The sequence below is a fragment of the Megachile rotundata genome, chromosome 7, assembly GCF_050947335.1.
Source record: "Megachile rotundata isolate GNS110a chromosome 7, iyMegRotu1, whole genome shotgun sequence".
Lineage (NCBI taxonomy): Eukaryota > Metazoa > Arthropoda > Insecta > Hymenoptera > Megachilidae > Megachile > Megachile rotundata.
The window spans coordinates 18391352-18412492 of NC_134989.1; the positions used below are offsets into that span (position 1 = coordinate 18391352).

At 44.7% G+C, this 21141-nt stretch overlaps 2 protein-coding genes across 12 annotated transcripts in view; one reads left to right on the top strand and one right to left on the bottom strand.

Moving 5' to 3' along the window:
* The window catches only part of Sesn (Sestrin), a 142567-nt gene that overhangs the window by 28693 nt on the left and 92733 nt on the right, over nt 1-21141 (bottom strand). For 8 of the 9 annotated variants that reach the window (XM_003708339.3, XM_076533865.1, XM_076533864.1 and 5 more), the window contains one exon: nt 1-20258. This exon is cut by the window's left edge. The gene's annotated coding sequence lies outside the window, so the exon portion shown is untranslated. The remainder of the gene's footprint in view (nt 20259-21141) is intronic. The other variant, XM_076533861.1, reaches the window with a different exon arrangement.
* LOC100878761 (glutamate receptor ionotropic, kainate 2) overlaps nt 1-21141 on the top strand; it is a 58822-nt gene that overhangs the window by 14414 nt on the left and 23267 nt on the right. For all 3 annotated transcript variants that reach the window (XM_003708387.3, XM_076533867.1, XM_076533868.1), the window contains exons 2-6: nt 3242-3400; nt 11492-11743; nt 16349-16524; nt 16920-16973; nt 17078-17242. In XM_003708387.3, the coding sequence (XP_003708435.1) occupies nt 3242-3400; nt 11492-11743; nt 16349-16524; nt 16920-16973; nt 17078-17242 (806 nt within the window). The remainder of the gene's footprint in view (nt 1-3241; nt 3401-11491; nt 11744-16348; nt 16525-16919; nt 16974-17077; nt 17243-21141) is intronic.

Below are 21141 nucleotides of genomic sequence, written 5' to 3' on the forward strand. Positions count from 1 at the left end.
TCTTGTCACATTCGACATAATTTCGTCGTAAATAATGTAACGAGGGAAAATGCGTGTACGTTTTCAAACAATTCGCTGTTCGAACGGAATCGAATAATCGAAGTAAGACGGTGTTTCGTCTTTTCTTCGAGCGCATAACCACTCGAGCGAATTCGTAACTCTGTCGCGTCGCGACGGTTAACTTTTTTCATACGATTATCTGGCCGAGAAGTTTTCCCTTCGATCGAACTCGAACACAAAGTATCGTCGTCGCGACGAGTGTAATTACCTAGCCGGTGAAACGAGCATCGACCCGATTACGTACTCGAACACGAAAGCTTGTAAATTTCTAGCAGAATTCTTAGCTACGCGCGTTAAAAGAGGAAATCTCTTTAGTATAATACGAAGCGAATAAAATGATGTCGAAAACGGAGATTCGAAAAGACGATGCTATCGAATTCTCCAAGTTTCTTACGATATTTCAGATTTATCTTAGGCGGTTCTATAGCGAGCTGAAACGTAACTGTAATCTCGCGGAAACGGAGATTAACTCGCAGAAAGCCCGGCCACCTTATACTAAGCCGTTAGGATTTGCTAAGATTACGTTGAAAATGGATGTGTGGGATAACGCGGTTGACTCGTGCGATACGAGAAACACTCGGTCACCTCTTGGCGCGATCCAACGAAATTTCTTCGAAGAAATTCGATCGATTAATCCGATTCCATTAGCTAACCTTTCGAGAAAAAAAAAAAAAACATGGACGAGAAATTGACAAGGTCTGATTCTCGGGCGAGAAAGAAGACGTTTCATCCGCTCGGTAGCGACAATTCTCGCTGAACGAGTCGACGAAGGAAACAATCCGTTCTTTACCACCGGACTACTTTTACTCGTCGTTTAAACGACGAATGATAAAACGACGTCGTTAAGGGGGTGCATCTCTGGGGCGCGGCATGGCGCACGGAAGAAATCGCTGAAAAAAACCTTGTGCGTTTCTGTCGGGAGTGCCGCTATTACTTATCGCTGCTCCAACGGATCGAACAAACAACCGTACATCGTCGGAACATTGTGAGGACGAACCGTTGTAGCCCTCTTACGAAACAATCACCTCGGATGGTAGTTCGATTATAATTTGACGGATATAGGAAACTACAGGAAACTAATAGTGTAGATACTCGTAGATAATTAACGAATCTTTTAAAGTTGGCCAATTTATTCGTAAGATTCTCGTTCCGCGTTCCTCGAGCCGGGATTGCCGTCATTAGAGTCTGCGAATGTTCTCGGTTATTTTCTTCCTTGCTGTTCGTAGCTGTTCGTAGCTGTTCGTAGCTGTTCGCGCAGTTAGAGCGAAACGGTGTCGAGGGCGAAAGCGTGTATCTCGATCGTCGTGTTTTAACGCTAAAGATTACCGAAGAGATGGCAAGATCAAAGTTGGAATATTTAAGCACGTCGCTCTTTCGTGCATCGAAATACTCGAGCGTAGCTGGAAGGTATTCGTGTAACGGCAAACGTGCATGGATAGTTCCGAAGACAATATTTCCAGCTCGTCCTCGTATTCGTGTCGGTCAGCTTTTTACGGAATGAAAAACCTCTCGAAATAAGGATCGTTCCGAAAGCAACAGCCTCGGGATAACGCTCGCTTAGCTATTCGAGTTTGTTTCGAAATCATCCTCGGTTCGTGTACTCGCTGTAGGCGTCCATGCGCGCGGTTAAAGGAATTCGAATAACGTTTCTGACCCAGTGCCAGAAGGTGTTTCGGGATCGAGAGTAATCCTAGCTCGCGATTTACCCGAAATTACTAGCCGGCGACGCGATGAATAAGCTTCTCATAGTCGACCTCGTTCGTCATCGCTAAAGACCCTGAACCTCGTATCTTGGATCCCGGCTCCGATCACTTTTTAGATAGCGACACCTTTCCAGGTAATCGATAAATCTACGTTCCGCTGGACACGGCTATTTTTCACCCGCTAAACTAGAACGCTCCTTCGCGGCTACCAATTATCTTTCTTTGCCTCTTTTCTACTTAATTAATTATGCGATCCGCGCTAAACGAACGCGAATCGAGCTTATCGATACACCTGTATACCAGCTGTCGAAAAAACGAGACGCGCGTTAGATTCTTATTTACGACCTCGTGGCTTTTTCATAAAATCGCTGATAAACATTGTACGAGAAACAATAGAATTTTCGATAAAACGACTGGTGCAGCTTTTAACTAAATTTAACATTCCGTTATATGCAAAAAGTTTGACAACGATACGCGTCGCTATGAAATAACTGATTTTTTACTCGTTTTTCGTTTTTATTCTATCGTGCTTATAAGCTCGTATCGGCGTGCATCCTGTAGGAAAAATTGATTTCCGATATGTTATATCTTTAATTTATGCTCCGTTGTACGTATAGAAAATATTTGCAAGAACGATGACGCGTTTCTCTTCCGAGAACGCTTCGAATCCCGCGGACAATGAAATTCGCCTCTTTACGATTGTATCCTGAAAAATGTTGTTTTCGTGCTGGAAGACAAGTTCGTTCGGGGCGCGGCGCTATTGTTCCCTAATCGATCGAATTTTGGGAACAGACGGATCAACCGCTTTAATAGAGGCAGTAGTAAAGCTCGGGATAATATCGGCCGGTACGAGTAACGTTCTTTCGATTCTTTACGAGAACGTTCAGTATTTTCGACAAAGCGCTACGTAATATTGGTAATATTCGTAGAACGATAGTAAAGTAACATGTGTACGTTTAAAGAGACGCGCGTCGAGTACTTGACACGGTCCTACCTGCGGCCTCGCTCACTTTCGGAGCATCGATCAGCAATTAGTAAACGAGTTTGCTCTGGCTCTCGACTCGCGAACGAACTCGAGGAATCTGCCATTTCAGGTACGATGGACTCTCGTCATGCAAATGATCGATGTCGAACGTATTACGAAACAGCGTTCTTACAAAATACGCTCAATTTCCGTACATTCGAACGATACGACGAACAGACGAAATCCTGAGATCCGCGTCGCCTAGTCTCTTCCGGGAAAATATCCGAAACGAAGATCGGTAAAACGGTTGTAAGACTGTTGCGGTTTAGCCTCACTGGCTAATACAGATACGATACACCTGTACGTATACGAAGAGCACTTGTCCTTCGTCCATAAAGAATAGCAGGTTCAGCAGCTTCTACAAGTATACCGACATAAGTAGGGTGCATTCTCCTCGGGAATTCCGTCACCGTCGCGAAACGGTATTTAACGAACCACTCTGGATTGATTGCAGGTGCCATATTCACTCATGACCAAAAGGATAGCAGTACAGAGGTAGCCTTCAAGTATGCCGTGTACAAAATCAACAAAGACAGGATCCTGCCGAGAACCACGCTGGAATACGATATACAGTACGTGCCGAAAGATGACTCGTTTCACGCTTCGAAAAAGGGTAGGTATCTAATCGTCCTTGGAAATTTTATTCGGCATTCCTATCACCTATATTATTATACCGGTGAAAATTCTATTTTTAATTTGCAAAATCACCGAATCGGTTGAAAAATTGGCCAACGCGTTAACGTGTTCCCGTCATCTTTCGTATCGCCATTGCGCTACGAAAGACCGTGAAAATTTAGACAAGGGGGATAGAAAAACATAACGAAGTTGGCGTGGAAATTGTTTCGCAACATCTAGCTGCCTGGTGGAAAATTTATTTTCGCGGAGCCAGGAATATAATAGGGTTAGCGACGGCGGCGTCGGCGTCGTTATTAAAGTACCACCTCCATTATCCGTCCAGTTATCAGCTGTCAAATATGCATCGTCGACCGTTACCTCGTTTAATTCGCGATACCTTGTTGTCTCGAAATTTATCAAAAAAATTATTTACTTATCTACTTAGCGAGACTTTATTAGTGCCTTCCTCGAATAAAATCCTTCATAGAAAAGTGGATACGTTCGTAATCGTTTAGAACATTGCTTAATTATAGTCGATGTAGCCTCGAAAGAGAGGATGAAAGAAGTCGATAGCAATCGTGTATCGAGGTATTTGCTCGGCCGTTGATTTCAGTTAGGTCTAACCCTTTCGTTTACGAGTTTCTTATCGATTGCTTAGCCTTCGAGGCGTGACACGAAGAGTCGGGGCGATAAAGGCGAGTCTCGAGATACGGTTTAACAAAAATGCTTATAAACTTCTGTGGGAGGAGCGAATGCAGCCGGTTGTTGGTCGTGTTCGGTCGGTGACTGTAGCACACCGCTATACATGTATGTAGGGATTGTATGCATGCAAATGCGCGCACTGCTGACCGAGACGAAGCTCGCAGCACCGTTTGTTTCGCATAAAGCGTTATCTAGCCGTTAACCGCAGGGCGTATTTACGTTTTTACCGTTATACGAATACGCGGCGGATAAACGAGAACCGATTATCGAACTTCGCGTCGATACAGTTGCACGATTCGAGAAGAAAGGATTGTTTTGCGCTTGAATTTAAAAACAACCGATTAGTTTAAAAAGACAGGTAACTATCGCGTCAGGCGAAATAACCTCCTATTACCGTCGACGCGTGATTTTCTTGCCTCTCAACCGATACGGTGGTTCATCGATGTTTCTTCTCCGTTCGCCCACAGTTCCGTGCGCGACGACTCAGTTCGCACCATGTAATTGTACGATGTAGAGGCTGAGAAAATTGGACGATGGAGAGAAAGATTTGGTAGTTGGTCCGACAAGACCATCGAGATCTGAAGGGTGCATCGTACGAAAAAGTGAAATACGTGGCTTACCGCGAAAGAAAGCGGAACTTTGTGGAACGTCACGTCGCGCGTCGTGTCGCGTGTTCGAGAGCACCTCTTGAGCTCTCTGTTCTCGATTCGCCTCGCGCGAATAAAGCTCCTCCTTGCTGCCACGGTTCGAGATCTTCGATCTCTCGCACGGACCTCTCTCGACCGTGAACGTCTATATTCGCCGATTCTTTCCGGGTTAATCCCGCGATTAAGCTCGCTAACGTTTAGTTTAGTTTAGTTTAGTTTAGTTTAGTTTAGTCTGCCTTTTGCCTTATGAAATGGCTAGCGTTTCGTAGTATTTGACCAGCCGGGAAGGGACGTTCCATGGTCGGAAGCTGGCGGCCACATCGCGACAAAATCTGCGAATAATGGAGCCTACAGCGGGTTTCAAACGTTTAGAGGCAGAGATTAAGCCGACCGTATCCGGTGATCGTATTTCAGAGCTGGGTCAACGAGATTCGTGCTACCGCTGCTCTTTTCGCGATTTAAGCTTCGCTCGAGGCAACATCTGCTGTTCTATCGCGCTTGGAATCGTGCTAGCGTCACCGGTACTCTGTTTCCTACTTTTTGTCAAGATAATTCCTCGATTGTTCCCCGTAATTCGTTGTACGAGCGTTACTCGCCGTTTCGACACTTTTCATACAGACAACGGGAACGGATCTTTTTTCCTTCTCTAACTCGATTCCTTTATCGGCACCAAGCAAGATAAATAACCGCGTTCTCGCAATGGTATGCCTATGCGATACAATATCATCGTTTCAGCTATTAGTTACTCTTCACATGTATTTGATCGATATATTAGTAAGATATAAAGGTCTATCGGCAAGAAGGAAAGAAGAAGAAAATATCTTTCTTTCACCGAAAGCATAGACTTACGCCCGTCTACTCCGACACGGTGCTTTCTTTTCTTTCGCGCTGTCTGGTTACGAGCATCGCACGAAACGAAACCTTTTCATCTCTGTTTCTTCCCGAACAAAATATTTTTCTCCCAACACGAAATTCCGGACACGAGAACGGATAATTTTCCAACCAGTTGTTCGGCCGATGGAATCCTTTCACGATAGCGTAACGTAAGAAATTACTTAAAACATCCCGAAGCCTTTGTTTAGCGAGTATTGGGTATTCGATTGTTCTAATTCTACGGGAAACACTCGTGAAAGAAATGGCAACCTTCAAATATGTATACAGTAGGAAAGAGCGAGTCCGCCAAGTATCGAGTAAAAGTCGGAGCACCGAATCGAAAAAACGTGAGCCGAAGGGAATATTTTTGCCGGTAAACGTTGTTCGAAGAGCGCGTTTCTTTTCGAACGAATAAATTGGCCAGATTGACGGAAACTTTCCGTCGCGTTCACGCCGATCGAACGGAGAGAAAGAAGCAAAGCTCGAATCTGTTTACGAACTCGCAGGCATTCGAGAAAAACTTGTCGCGCCGGATATCGGCAACACGGTTTCACGGTACAGGAAATAAAGCTGATCCTCTTAACGAATAGCGTTGCGCGAACGTACCACTATTTTACTATGGTGCTATCGATTGAAATCGATAGTACTGGAAACGCACTCGATTGGAAACGCGCGAAGCGCTAGAAAATACCGGAAGCGGATAACAAAGACACTTTTGCGGAGGTGTCCGATGTCCGGCTCTTGTTGATTCTCCTTTCGATTCTCTTAACGAGGTTGCGAGTCCAGCTGCAGGTACGTCCTTTGATGTTGTAATCGTTCCTCTTCGCCATCGCTAATCGAGCCAGTTCAATCGGAGTAATCGTTCGTTTAATCTCTTCGTCTGTCGGCGAATCTGTCATGTCTTTTACGAGGTTAAGCTACTTTGAAAACCTCCGAACTATGGGTAACTTTAACGATTGTTTCTTCGAAAAATATTACAACTACGAAAGGTGCTTTCAGGTATACAATATTCGTTAACCGAACTTGCACCGACGCTTTACGGTTTAAACTCGACGTTTAAACCGTAAAATAGAATAGAAACGGCAGCTACTCGAGTGGCTCGAATTTCGAAATCGTTGAAATTCCTTGAAATCTTCAAATATTTAAACGAGAGCTAACTTCGCGAGCTTACGAGCGAAAACCTTCGTCGCCATCTTATTTCGACAGAAATCAGATTTGCTCTTGTTCGCACGAAAATACCGCTACTATTATTATTATCGCGATGCTTTTTCGTAGATCTGTCCTGACCAAAATCTGTTTATCGCCATCTCTTTTCGACCAAATTTATGCATCAAAACGGGTCGTTACGTTGAAATAATTCGGTAACGGTGACGTTAAATTAACTCGAAGTAATCGTGTCTAAATACAGCATCGATAACGGTTTCTTTTACGTAAACGGCATGGGGTACCGTCGTCGTACGTCGATCGATTGTATTCGAGAAATCGAGAAATCGAAAAACGAATACGTACGCTCGCATAAAAACGACATAGGAATACCAAGTACCTTTCGACACCAATTTTCGACGTTCGATCCTCCGACGTTATCTTTTTCTATTTTCAACAATTTTGAAAACGCGACGCGACGGTATTATGAGGCGGTCTGTACCGACAATCGAATTATCGTATATCGCAGATCTGTCCCGAATTTTCGCGATAACGCCTTTGCTAGAAATTGCCGTAGAAAATAAAAATATTGTTCGCGCGGCGATAACGTTTATTCCATAGAAATCTATTTTTTCGCCTTTCCTCTATGTTTCACCTAGCGCTCTGTTCTCGGTCACGCGATCGATCCGAATGATCCGGGGTAAAAAATACGGCTTAAACGCGAATTCGGAAAGACCTCGATAAAATTGTTGACCCGAGTTGTCGCGACGCCGAAAATACATCGTTAAATTAAGGATAGGAAAGGAACGAACTCGTTTCGAATATTTTTGCAAGTGTCTTGAGGGAATTGACGGACGAACCGTTGAACCGGGAACAGGCGTGTCAGAGTTTCGGTTGACAAACCGCAAGTCCCACGTGGTACGGTATCGCGAATTTATTGGCCCTACCTCGGTACCGAGAAATTGGATTTTTGCTGTCGCGCCATTTTAACGAAACGATGATAGGCCAATCCTTGGTGAGTAACGAGATCGATGCCTGCGCCACTTAATTGCCCGCCCCTTTCTCTTCCCTCTTCCCTTGATCCCCGAGCCTTAATCCACCGAGAGTCCCTCCGACTTGCCATAGTCGTGGTATTCGTGGATGCGAACGTACACGCGAATCGTGTAATTGCAAGGACAAACTTTTCGCCGCAAATCCACCGGAAGTTTACCCCCGAATCCTTAGTCTTTTAACGGTTAATTAGCCGGAAAGAAATCGAAGAATAGCCAAAGTGGACAAGTCCGTGCGGTTGAAACGAGGAAAGTTCGATCGAAGAGTAGTCGAACGGATTATCGGGCAAGGTTGCATGTTAATCGAATAACCGAACGATACATCGACGGGAGAGCGGAGAGTTTCGAAGAAAGGAAACCACTCGAGATTTAATTACGAAAGTTTCGTTAAATCCGTTTTCGCGAATTACAACTTACAAAAAAATACCCTCTTTTCCTTTTCTTTTATCCTCTATGTATAACAGAATTTATCGCGTTCGTCGAATGAAATTCATTTTTCTTTCGGTCAAATATTTGTTCGCGCGCGTCCCGCGAAACGTAAACTTGTACTCGCTCCTTTCGCGCGAGCGGAACGAGTTATAAAAAGGAAAGAAAAAAAAGAAGAAAAAGGTATGAAAGGTGTTTGCGTCGAAGGAAAAAGCTCGGAGGCTTTCTTTCTTCGGTGAAGTTTCCGCGGCTTTTATAAAAACGGGAAAGACGATTGAACGTAATCCGTTGAAAAAGTAAGCATAGCTATTCGCGAGGGTATTTAACGCGGAATACTCGGTAATTAAGGGTGTTCCGGCAACTTTCTACCTGCTGGATAGTACAGTGCAGCTTTCTCCTTTAATATCAAAGCTGTTTCTGAATTTCGAGCTCGACCGAAACCACAGATATTTCCTTAGGGAGTAAATATTCGTATCTCGCGCGAATTCGACAGTTTTTCTAACAGGTTACGAGTCGGCTCTCGACTAAGAGCGACGCTTTCCATACGGGTATACCTTTCACGTGGCCACGAGATCAAATATGTATAATATCTCTTTTAGGGGAAAATCGTTTTCCCTTCGTTTACGCTATCTTTATTATACTAGTGTTCCATCACCGTCGACTATATCCGTCCATTAACGCGTTTTTATCAATATTAACGATGACTATTTACCCTTACTCGACTTGATCCGTACTTTTAACCGAATCTCCAGCTTTTCCGCGCGTTTCTGTCGTGTCCATTTTCCTACCGCTTCAGACGAGATCACCGCCACAAAGGATAACGCTAATAGGACGGATATTAAAGAATAAACGAAATGCGGGCTGAAGTGGAAACGCGAACGACCGTGGGCCACGCGATTCGAACTACCTATACTCTTTTCGCTTTATTTCATCGTCGAACTATTAAATCGCAAAGGAAGCTTTTAAAATTTCCTTGAAATTTTCAGTCGCGTGTAAATTTCTGATAAGGTACAAATCCGTGATAAATTCTGCGAAGGTAATTTCGAAAGAGTCGACGTACAATATGTATTCTATACTATTCGATGCCGTGATACGGTATAGAAGAATCATTCGATAAAACATTGACGAACGCATCGATAAACAATGGATGCATAGTTAGCAGCGAGATTGAAAACGAACGGAAAGTACTCTTTTCCGAGATCATCCAATACGATTATACGGTTCAGTTTTATTATTAAATTTCTACACATATATCCGTTACGGTTATATGTATAGATATTTTATTACTCCCCTTTATTAGGACGAGGGGTCCTAATATAAGTCTTATTATTAATTATTTCCCTCCGATTAATATTTTAATAGGATCGAACGAATATTATAATATTATTTCCGAATGGTCGCGAAATACGAGTAAGCGATTATCGAATGTTCGATTCAATCGATATCACGGTTTCGCGTTTCGATAATTCTGAATTCGTGTACCATCCATCTCGATGGTATTAAACCGGATGATCTCTCGACCATTACCGATCGTCGTACGAATAATTCGAAGAACAGAAATCGGAGAAAATAATCTGCTCTGCAAATCGTTGCTCGTTTCGCTCGATCCTACAGTAAATTCGACCGATTTTCCCTATTCTCGAGGTTCTCGAGGTTCTCGAGAATCCCGAGAATCCCGAGAATCCCGAGAATTTCAGGCTACTCGACGAGTTCCAAGCATAAAGGACTTATCTACTTACGACCACGTCCGACCGACTTCCAACACGGAAGATAAAGCGAGAACCCGGTATCTATCATCGTTTCCTCCGAGTTGCTGATGACACATCGCCCCACCAAATGTTCCGTCCTGCAGGCCAACCCGTTACGCGGGACCAGTTACGCGTCGCGTCCTATAAATTATGACAATGCTGCCAGAATTTATGAAGCTTCGCGACTAGACGTTCCTTCGATTATCGCTACCCGAGAGAAAATGCCGACCAAACTAAACGAGGCTAACGAGTTACGAATTCTACACGGACAGGCTAACGACTTTATTATCGATCCACGTTCTTCCCGCGATCGTACTCGTTACGCCGACTTTTACTTTTCTATCTACTTGGACATTTATGTTTTCCTTAACGATTCGAACGCCGTCTCCTCCAACGATTTCAAAATATCCATAGCGAGCGCGAAGTTTTTGAAAATTTTCACATTTTCGCGTTCGAAAGTTTTAGTAATTTTTAATCTCGTTTAGCTCCGATATACATATAATCGCGTTATACATATAAGCGAGCGTCGTATCTACCGAGTTTAATATACAGACGTTTCGTTAATATTGTATCGACGTTGAACAGAAGCTGGTCGAGTTACTCGCTAATTATTATCGTCCTATGATCCTTCGAGTAACGTAAAGGGAGCGTAGCCGTATCGGATATCTTGTTCCACTCGTAACACTCGTTACGCCTTGGTCTGCTACTCGAATAGCGAAGCACCGAACTGCGTAACATTCGAAACCTCGGACAATCGGTCCTTACGCCGCTTCGCATTCGCCAACTTAATCCGTTACACGGGACATGAACTCTGGGATTCGAATCCCCCATTCGGAACAACGTTAGAGCGTTTCGAAACGCCGAGACACGCGTCGCGTCGGCTAAAGCGATTAAGACATTACGCGGACTAACTATCGCGCGATTTTTCTTGCCGTACCTATCGACAAACTGTGAACAGGTGTCGTTGCTCGATTTGCATGAGAGAAACTCTCGCCGTCCGTTTCGAAACGCACGAAAAGCGACGTTTCTAGTTGTACGTCCGTTCATCGTATTTTCGCTCGACCCTCCAGGCAAAGATACGATCAGGGAATCGCTATCGAGGGAATTGATATCGCATCAAAGTTTCGAGCACGAACGCAACAGCGTCGATGGGAAAGGGAAAGAGACAATACGATTATCGGTAATAATCGACATTTCGCCTGTCCGTGAAACAATTTCGAACAGCCATAAAGGAAGTTTATAGCGTGAAACGACAACTGCGCTCGCGTATTCGGCTTTAGCGACCCGTTAACGCCGCATTAACGTCCTTCTCCAGTCATGTACGCGTGCACGATCTTAATGGGTCGTTTCCGGTCTCGCAGATTTCTCCGTGTAACGGTTTATCCAACTCTGTTCCTAATCCGAGCGACTAGGTCGGTAATATAGATTATATTATAGTAGGACCAACCAATATATCCGAGAGACGAATCGATCAACTAAAATAAATTTACGCGTGTTGCAGCCTGTCAACAAGTCAAATACGGAGTTCAAGCGGTATTCGGTCCGTCTGACCCGATTCTGGGCCAACACATTCACAGCATTTGCGACGCACTGGACATTCCACATCTGGAGGCCAGGCTGGACCTGGACACAGAGGCGAAGGAGTTCAGCATCAATCTTTATCCCGCACAAACTTTACTCAATGCCGCTTATCAGGACATCATGGAGTTCCTTAATTGGACCAAAGTCGCCATTATCTACGAAGACGACTACGGTGAGTGATCTTCCTCTTTTTCTTCGAGGTATTCATGAAATTTTCGAAAACGAAATAATTCTCGGGAAAAAGTTGGACGCGAAACTCGGAACTGGAACGAGAACGCGATGCCAAGTGTTCTTGCAGAGCCTCGTAGAGTCGAACAGTCTTTTTGTCAGGGACATTAAGAGGGATGCATATTCATAATCTGGTGGGGTTGTACGGGAATCGTCGAATGGTCGCGAACCACGAAGCAGGAAATGTTTATCGAAATTTCGCTAATATAAATACCTGACTAAGCGGTAGATAAAAAGAAAAGTTTATCGTCCAAGAATAGATAACGATTGATAGCGCATTAACGAGTTAATTGAAAATAAAAGAAATAAAAGACCGATTAATAACGGTGGTCGGCTTGTGGACGCGAAAAGTGAAATAACGAAATTCGTTCTTAACGAGAAACGTCTTCGTATTCGTCTAACCGTGCGCAACGCGGTTCGACGAACAGAACGTCCTCCGGGGAGCAAATTTCGTCTAATTAATTCGCGAAATGGCGGTTTAAACTGCTCGAAGGTTCCTTCCGCCACTCGCTGCTCGTTCCGTGTTCCACCATTCTTTGGTCCTGATCTTCTTCGACGATGAATAATGGAAGGGACCGAAAGGAATCGTGTAAGGTGCAGGTGCGCGCTATCGGACACCGCACGAGCTTTATTTTACGTCGTTTCATCGCGAATATTCTAATTAACGTTTCAAACGGTTGTCCCTTACTGTTCTTATCCGGCTGTAACGATCGAAAACGCGACAATTACTAGAATTCCCGATTCATTCTACGGTTTGCCGTTCTTCCTGCCTGACTATGTATCGACACGATCTCCTGCTCTTCGAATCCGAACATTCGAATTGCTTCGGAGCACGTTCGAAACTAAAAATAATCGATATACCGTATTTTTGCGGTTGTACTCGTAACGGTGAAAAGACAAAACAAGGAAGGTAACGCACTGGCCTCTATCGTACGTTCCAAAGTTAGCGGAGAATCTTCTCGGTCCCTGTTCATCGGACGAATTTTCAACGATCCTAATAACGCTTTAACGCGACTCCACCCTTCGTTAGTTGACGGTGCTACCGACGTGTTCCGTCGAGCTGCGAACTTTCCAACGGCCGGAACCGACAATCTACTACTAGGCAGATCGATCTCCCACAAAATTTCACTTTGCCTTTCTCCCTTTAACGCGTATTAATTTCGCTCTTACGACCGTCCGAGACTCGAAAGTTTTTGCCATTTGTCGATGAAAGGTTCGTTAAAAAATTTCAACCGAATAACTTTCTTTGCTCTGGAGGCAATGAACTTTCGATAAACCGTAAGGACTTGAACTTGTCGCAACTAACAAAGTTATTCGAATTTCTCCGATTCCAGCGGTTCGTCGATCTAATAACGTCTTCGAAACTTACGATTCGACGTTGCCTCGAATTTGTCTACGGAAATACGTGCTAGCAGTATATTTCGAAAACGGTGTGAGCCTCGTAAATTCGGGGAATGATTTTATTCGCGAAAGATTTACCAACGATACGATTTATCGATCATACATGAAAAATCTTGAATTTCGACTAATTCTTTAAATAAACTAAAATGCAAACTAGTTAACGATAAGCGTTCCTTTCGAAGTAACAAGTCGATATCGAAGAAACGTCGCCGCTTTCGGTAGAAAAATTTGAGCAAGCGAGGCGGAAACATAACAGTTTTTTACGTTCTTTTTCGCGGCTGAAGGGTCGTCCTTTAAAAGAGACCATTGTACCGTCGAGGACAAAACAGTAAGGCAGAAAGCCTCGGCAGAAAAGTAAAAACGAAGGTTTCAGCGTGGAAGCGTTTCGTTCCTTTTCCCGTAATCCTGCCAGTCGAATTCCGTTTCCTTACGCCTCAAGAATCGCCAATGAACCTTCAACTGCGACTATCATCGAGGCATTGTGAAGCTCGCAGGACTCGTTCCTTCCGTGGCCGGTGTAGATCTTCCCTTCGAATCCTTCTTTATTCTCCGACCTACCAACTAACCACGCCTAGCCAACCCGTCGACGATGCATTTCATCCTGAAAATATCGTTCTTCTCTCTATTCGAATTACGTTATTGCAATCGATGCGATTCGCAGTTCGACCTTTGACGAACAAACTTACCTACCCGTAACCGCACGCAAGAAAATGCTATCGAATTCCGATTGTTCTTCGAATCGTCCGTCGTATCGGCACGAATTATATCGGCAAGCGTTAGGACGCTAAATGTCCATGCATTGTACAGCTTCGCTGAGATCGTCGACACGAGGTTCCGTGAACACGGTGGCAAAGCGATCGCTCGATACGTACGATTTATCCGGGGGATCGCGTTGTCGCGATCGTTCTCGGTCGTTACCAGAGAGTTTTTCTCGAGTAACGAGGCACCTCGTGATTCTTCGTTTAGGTTGACGGCTATCTCGGCGATGGTACTCTTTAATCTCTCGATGTCCGTCACGAAAGCGTCGTTAAACACGGAGGATTCTTTTCTCGGCCGGTAATTCCGTGAAATCTCTTGGCAGTTTCTACTTTTCTCTTCTTTATCTTGCAACCGGTCACTCCGCTTCTCCGTCCCTTCTTACTTTTCTATTCCGTCCTATTCCGCCCTAGGTCCTTTTTTTCCTTTTTCTTTTCAGATCGCATCTCCGCCCCGTTCCGCGTCTTTCAGCTTTCACGCGCGACTCGTAAAGAAAAGACGATTCGCTTGCCGCGCTACGCGTACGTGCCAGACTGGATACATATTTTCAGGGAACTAGCTGACTGCGAAGCATCTCGCGTTCCGATAGACTGCTACTTTCCGCGAGATATTTCGGGGATCTCAGTCGCTTGTCAATATTACGCCGAGTGCAAGAATCTGCGTCTGACGCGAATATTTCGATGCTCTTCCATCGCTATTTTCGTTTTTCCACCAAGAAACACGCGTCTCTTGGAACGTCGAAGGCTCAACTTACGAAAGTTGGATACACCGATGGTTAAAGCGTTCTATATCGACTCCTATCGATGGAAATTTGCGGAATCCTCGAATTGCGTCTTCGACGGTACCGTGCCGAACTTATGACAGGTTTATTTACTCGGGTTACGAGAAATTTCTTGGCTTTCGTCGAGACTCTGGCCACCGGGATTCGACGCGCGCTGTCATCGATACCCCGCGTAAATCGGTAAATGAAATTAACCTCTTTCGAATACGCGAATATCAATATACCGGCATTATCCGACGAACGCGAAGTACCAGATCCATTTGTTTCGATAAAATATGAATAAGCGTAAAGACGCGGGCAATCGAATTGGCTCGGATGTCAGCCGTCGGCGGATGCAGGCGCGAAGAACGAACGACTTCCCTGCTTACCCGCCGCAATATTTCATCCCCCTTCTACCGCGGTTATCGGCATTCGAAGCGCGTTCGTAAACGGCTGTCGTTAGCCTAGCTAAATAATCGATATAATAATTTGTTTTGTGACCGAGTTTCTCCTCTCCCCGGAGAAATCATCTCGTTCGCGAAACGGAATCTCTCTCTTTCTGTTCGGCCGAATCTACCAAGTAATTGAAGCAGCTATCTTTTCCGGACGTTCAACACCGTGCCAACATTTATATGTTGCTTCGCTTTCATACTTGCACTCGATCATTTATTTTCTTGTTATTTTCCACTCGTGTCCCTGAAATATTTCTTTAGCGGTAGCATAGCGTTCGAGATAGCCTGTTGAATTTCGATCGATCGATCAGGATCTTCTTAGACGGTTCCTTTTCGACGCGTTAACTCGACAAAACGCGGTACATCGGCTTCGTATCGAATGACGGCATCTCGCATCTCGCATCGATAACGCCTATCGATCGCGCAGAGTAACGCGGCGATAGCTCGTCGAAGTCGAGCTTAATGTCTACTGATTTGGCAAACAACTCGGCAGCTTAGCCGAGCCGGTAGCGACGATTAAATTTCGTTTCCTTACTCGAGGATTAAATTGTCCGTCCGCGGATTAGTTCGCAAGGGGAATAACCGATCGAGTGACGGTTCGCCGCGACTTACCGCGAACAGCGTCTATCCGATCGTTGTTGCGGCGAAACGGCCGCGAGAATAGGTTGGACCTCGGGAGAGCAGGGGGTCTCAAACCGGAGCTCGAAACGAGTTCCGAGTGGAAAGTTGAAAGGGAACGAACTAGAACCTCGGAAGACCCGCAAGTCGAGATGATACCTTGATTACTTAGGCGGTGGAAAGTATTGATTTCATCGGGCGACGCGATTCACGGGTTTCCGTTCCATTAAACGATCGGCCTAATAACGTCTAAGAAGATTCGCCAAGAAATTATTGTATTTCGGAGGTTCGTTAGTCCCCATCGAAATCGGCGAAACGATTTTCATCGGGAACATTTACCGAGGACCTGTAGGTCTTCGTAGAGGATCCGATAAGGCAAGGATTGATATTAAACGATGAACCGTAATAGAAGTTTAGTCAATTGGCAATCGTTTGAGGGCGGAATAAAATTCCGTGCTCGCCGGTTGAACGACCGAACGAATGCTTTCGAGATGATTGCCTTCCATTTTAATCGACGCCAACACACGAGACTTTAATCGCGTCTCCGTCGTGCTCGTTTCAGGATTGGTGAAGCTACGAGAACTCGTCAGGTCGCCGAAGTCTCGGGAGATGGAGGTTAACCTCAGGCAGGCCGACCCGGATTCCTACAGGCAGGTTCTATCCGAGATGAAAAGCAAGGAAATACGAAATCTCGTCGTGGATACCAAACCAGAGCACATGCATCATTTTCTACGGATGGTAACCGCGTATTCGCGTATCGATTTCCTGCGACCGTGGCTTCGATAATCCTTTCTGGTGTAAACATCCCCCGGCCATATCCATTCTTCTCCGCATTTGTTTGCACGAAACGTGCAACGTTATTTGCAACTCGAAATATTCCCTTTTATTTACATTTTATTTTTCTATTACGTTTCTCTTTGACAGACTATTTAACCAGCGATTCAACGACCTAACGATATTTCCCTATTATTTCTCGAATTGTTCGCTTCGCCGCGATCCTTATAACGATCAGAATAATACGGTTTAAAATTTCGCGTTTAAAAGTTGAACAGATTGGAGCGGAATCGGGGCAATAGCCACGGTTCAGTTTATATTAGGGGAAATAAATCCTTTCTATACGTACTCTCTTCCAGATCTTGCAGCTGCAAATGAACGACTACAAGTACCACTATCTCTTCACGACTTTCGTAAGTACACTCGGTGCCGATGGCGGCGACAGAGACGGCGGTAGAAGGAAGAGCCAGAGGCGAGTGGACAGCTCGAGAACTCGATCCGTCTGTTCGTTTTCCAGGATATCGAGACCTTCGATCTCGAGGACTTCAAGTACAATTTCGTCAATATCACTGCCTTTCGTCTGGTCGACGCCGAGGACGTGGCTGTACGCGGAATATTGAGGGACATGGAACGATATCAGCCATCCGGGAATACGATCCTCAACAAATCGAAAGTTATACAGGTAAGATTTTTCCATGTGCGCCGCCGTTTGCCCTGCGGCGATCAAACATCGACGCCGCTCGATATTTCAATGTTTGCGCGATTCGTTATTGCACGCTCTTTCGGTATTTCGCTTATCTAAACATATCCGATTTACGTTTTATTCGGTAATCTACCAGTGAAGAACACGTTCGCTATCGTGTACATTGCAACAGACCAACTAACCTTCCGGATGAAACTTGGGATCCTCTGTACAATCGCGTTCTTTTTCGCGCGAATCTCGATGTTTTCGAGCTGGAAGAGAATCGTACGGGGAGTACTCGGGAATCGGTAGAAGAGGGATCGGGAATTTTACAGATTTTATCTTTAATCGAATTATGTCGAGAAAGTGCAATATGCGAACGGCGCGCTTTTAAAATTCGGAGACAGAGATCGCTTTCCAACGATAAAATATTGCAAGTTTTCGAGTTTTTATTTTTAATAAGCTTACGCTGAAAATTCACAATACTGCCTCGGAAAGTTTTTTGCGAACGCGACGCTTTTACGTCGCGAGGGAACGGAAATCGATTTCTAGTCATCGAAACTTTCAAAATTTCTCGTTTTTATTAATACGCTAATAATAAGAATTTCTCTATCGACGCGGTCGTGCTTCGGATCCGCGATATTGGCCCGTTATTTAATCGCGAACAACTCGCAGTTTGCAAACGGGAAAGAAAACTCATTGTCCGTCGATTGAAAACGCGAGTTCGTATAGAATCGTCGAAAAATAATCGCTGTATCCAGTGATACGATATTTTATTGATCGTATAGGGGAGGCGCGAAACAGTGTCGAAAACTGCGAAGCGCGTGACAACGTAGAACGGTGGATGCAAAACAATGCAACCAATAGCGAGAACTCGCTGGAAAATAGCCTGTTAGAACTCGTCCCGTCGATACGAAACGAAACAGCTGTCGAATAATAATTTGAGAGCTTCCGAAATGACGTCGCGACAACCGGTTTAGACGACGACAAACGCGCTCGTTAGGTGGACGACGGGGAGTTTCGTTGCTCGCATTTTCCTTGATTAGATAATTTCACGAAATCCTGGCTAGGACCAGCACGCGCGTCATTTTTTTTTTTTTTTCTTTTTTTTCCGATTTCTACGTAACGCGGTCGCGCGACAGTGGCTAGTTTTTCTTGGAACATTTTGAATGTGCAACGGGAAATTCTTTCGTTTAATAACGCAGTGTTCCCACGATGAAAATGTAAACGGGTGTCAGAGTTTACGAGAGATACGCTTGGCCAGCTGCTTCTCTTATTATTCTATCCTGCACGGTTCGTCAGAATAACCAAATTCTCATGGAAATACGTATCCGCTACCTCCGTTCCGTCGTAACATTGTTTCTCGTGAAAGCAGGTTTACAAAAATAACAACAGTCACGCAGAAATCGATACATGCATTATATCGGCTGGTTAACCAAGTACACGACCTTTGCATCTATTTTGCCGTCGAATTATTCGTCGGGCTCGAACACGATGAAACATGTTTTCGCGAGGGTGAAATTTCGATCTATTTGAGTACCATCTATTTTGAACACATTGTATATCTCGACGTAACGATACTTCCGCGACCAACAACGTCTTCGTCGAACTTATTTAGGATGTATGTACCATATTTCCAGGGTTTCCTCGTAAGGCTTCTTTTCTGGGAAAAGAACGTGGCCAATTAGTCTAGTCTTTTTAAAGTCTAGTTAGTTTCATCCATCGGTTAAGCCTCTTGTTTGTTACCGTTTTTTCGCAGACGTTTTCGTACAACCGATACACGCGTGTTACGTTAAACATCGATTTATCGGCGTCGCGAATCAACGGGAAAGCAACGTTACACCTATTATGGCGCGTTGGTATATTTCAACTATATAATATATTATCGCACGATTCTGAACGGAAAATAGATTTTACCTCGACTCGGCAAACATTTCTAACCGTTTCTATAGCGCACACGAGCGTTACGGGACAGTGTTGCGGGAATAGTTGTCGCGAAAGAAATCGTATTTCTTCCACGAAGCGGGAAACTTTGTTCGTTCAAAGTATTCTCGATTCGTTTCGATCCGCGGTCACTGGTCGACTAAATCGTACTAAATCGTACTAAATCGGTTAGGATTTTTAATCGAAGGCTCGAAGGTGGACGATATTAGGCGAACGTTCGATAGCTCGAATTAATCGCGAACTCTGGTTAACGTTAAAGAGACTGGTGTCTAGCGAGAAACGCGAAAGAAAGAATTCGGTATGCGGCTTCCGTTCACGCTGTAACAAGCTCCAGCATCCAAAGACAACAGACACGTAGACGCGCGCGTATATCTTTCCAACCGATGCTCGTTTCTTCCGCGTATATTTTTCAGGATCCGTCTAACAGGCCTTACGCCCTTTGGCTAACTCCAGGATTCCTCGTCTTCATCTCCCCGAACGTTTCTCACCCTCTTTCGGCTCGCGCCTCCTCCTAGGATGGCCCGACGCGTTGATTGTGACCTAGCTTTTTGCGGAACTGCAGAGCCGACTAACTCGCTCGTTTAACAGCGTACAAAAAGAAGAAACTCGATAGAAGGGAGAAAAAGAATCGAGTCGTTGGAAAGATAGCGGCGAATTTGGGTGGTCGTAGGCGTGCCATCCTTCGGTAGTCTCGAAACAAAAGCTGTCGCTGCTCATTTCAACCCGGCAACTCTTTACGAGGGGATTGAGAAGCGACGCTGGAAGGTGAACAGGACATCCGGATGACGAAGGGGGCCGGATGACAATTGTCGTTACCTCGGCAACAGTTGTTTCGATCGTCCTGCACAAATATCATCGAGCGTTCTTCTCCCTCGCGCGTTCGACTGCAACGTGATCTTCTTTCATTCAATGATCAGTTTCTTCTTTCGTCCAACAAAATGCAACAGTCCTACGAAATTTTCTACCTTGCATGTTCGAACGTTTTCAACCTCGTAAATTTTGGGTATCGTCATTTTCCACGAGGAAGCCTAATATAAGCTGGTCATCGGTGTACCACCGGTGGAAGTTGCAACTGAAATGCGAGAAAACTTTCGTAAGTACCGTTTGGAAATGTGAATGTTAACGTTGTCGCGTCGAGTATCGGAGAAACCATCGCCGACCGTGCAAATATTAAAGGGCTAAAGAAAACTGCATAATTTAAGGGTAAAAAGGCGTCGCGTGCTAACCAAAGAGACAAAGGATCAGAAACTGTGGTGCTATTATTAGTTTCACCCAATTAGCGAAATGAGCGCAACGGTCGGTCGTCGAGTGATTAAACTCGTATGGTTTCCTTTCGCTTTTCAGCGAGATTATCCTCGCACAAAGAACATCGAATGAAGAAGAAATCGCATTTCAAGGTTCGTCCGTGTGCTTGTTTCAGTCCGAGATCAATTCGAAACTGTTCGCGATCAAAAGTTTCAACGAACGACACGCGATCTTTCTCGTACAACGAAACGTTATTATTCGACGAGAAGTGCCTAATTGTCGCCTTCTGCTTCTCGCGGATGGTTGAACGTATTGTTTCGAAGCTCCTTGCTCGTAAATGGAGCGCGTGCGTCTTCTTCGACATCGTATTTCGGTACCGCGAGAGATTTCGCTTTTCGCGAGAAATCGAGAGGAAAATCTGTTTCGCGTTTCTGCTTCGAACGAGGACGTTTAAATTTAGACTTTAACGAGTTATCGGTCAAAGTTGCTTACGATGATCGATTCTCGAATTTCGTCGATTCGAAATGTAACGTTTACCCAGGCGCGAGTACCGCGCTGCAATTACTCGTCAAACATTACATAGATACGCGTTACCGAAAGTAAACTTCGACCGGGACATTATTATTGCCTGTAACGAATCGCTGTACGTTCGAATAAAAATTTCTAGTATTTGCACTTTAACGCGTACTCTGGTCATTTCGCTGAAACTA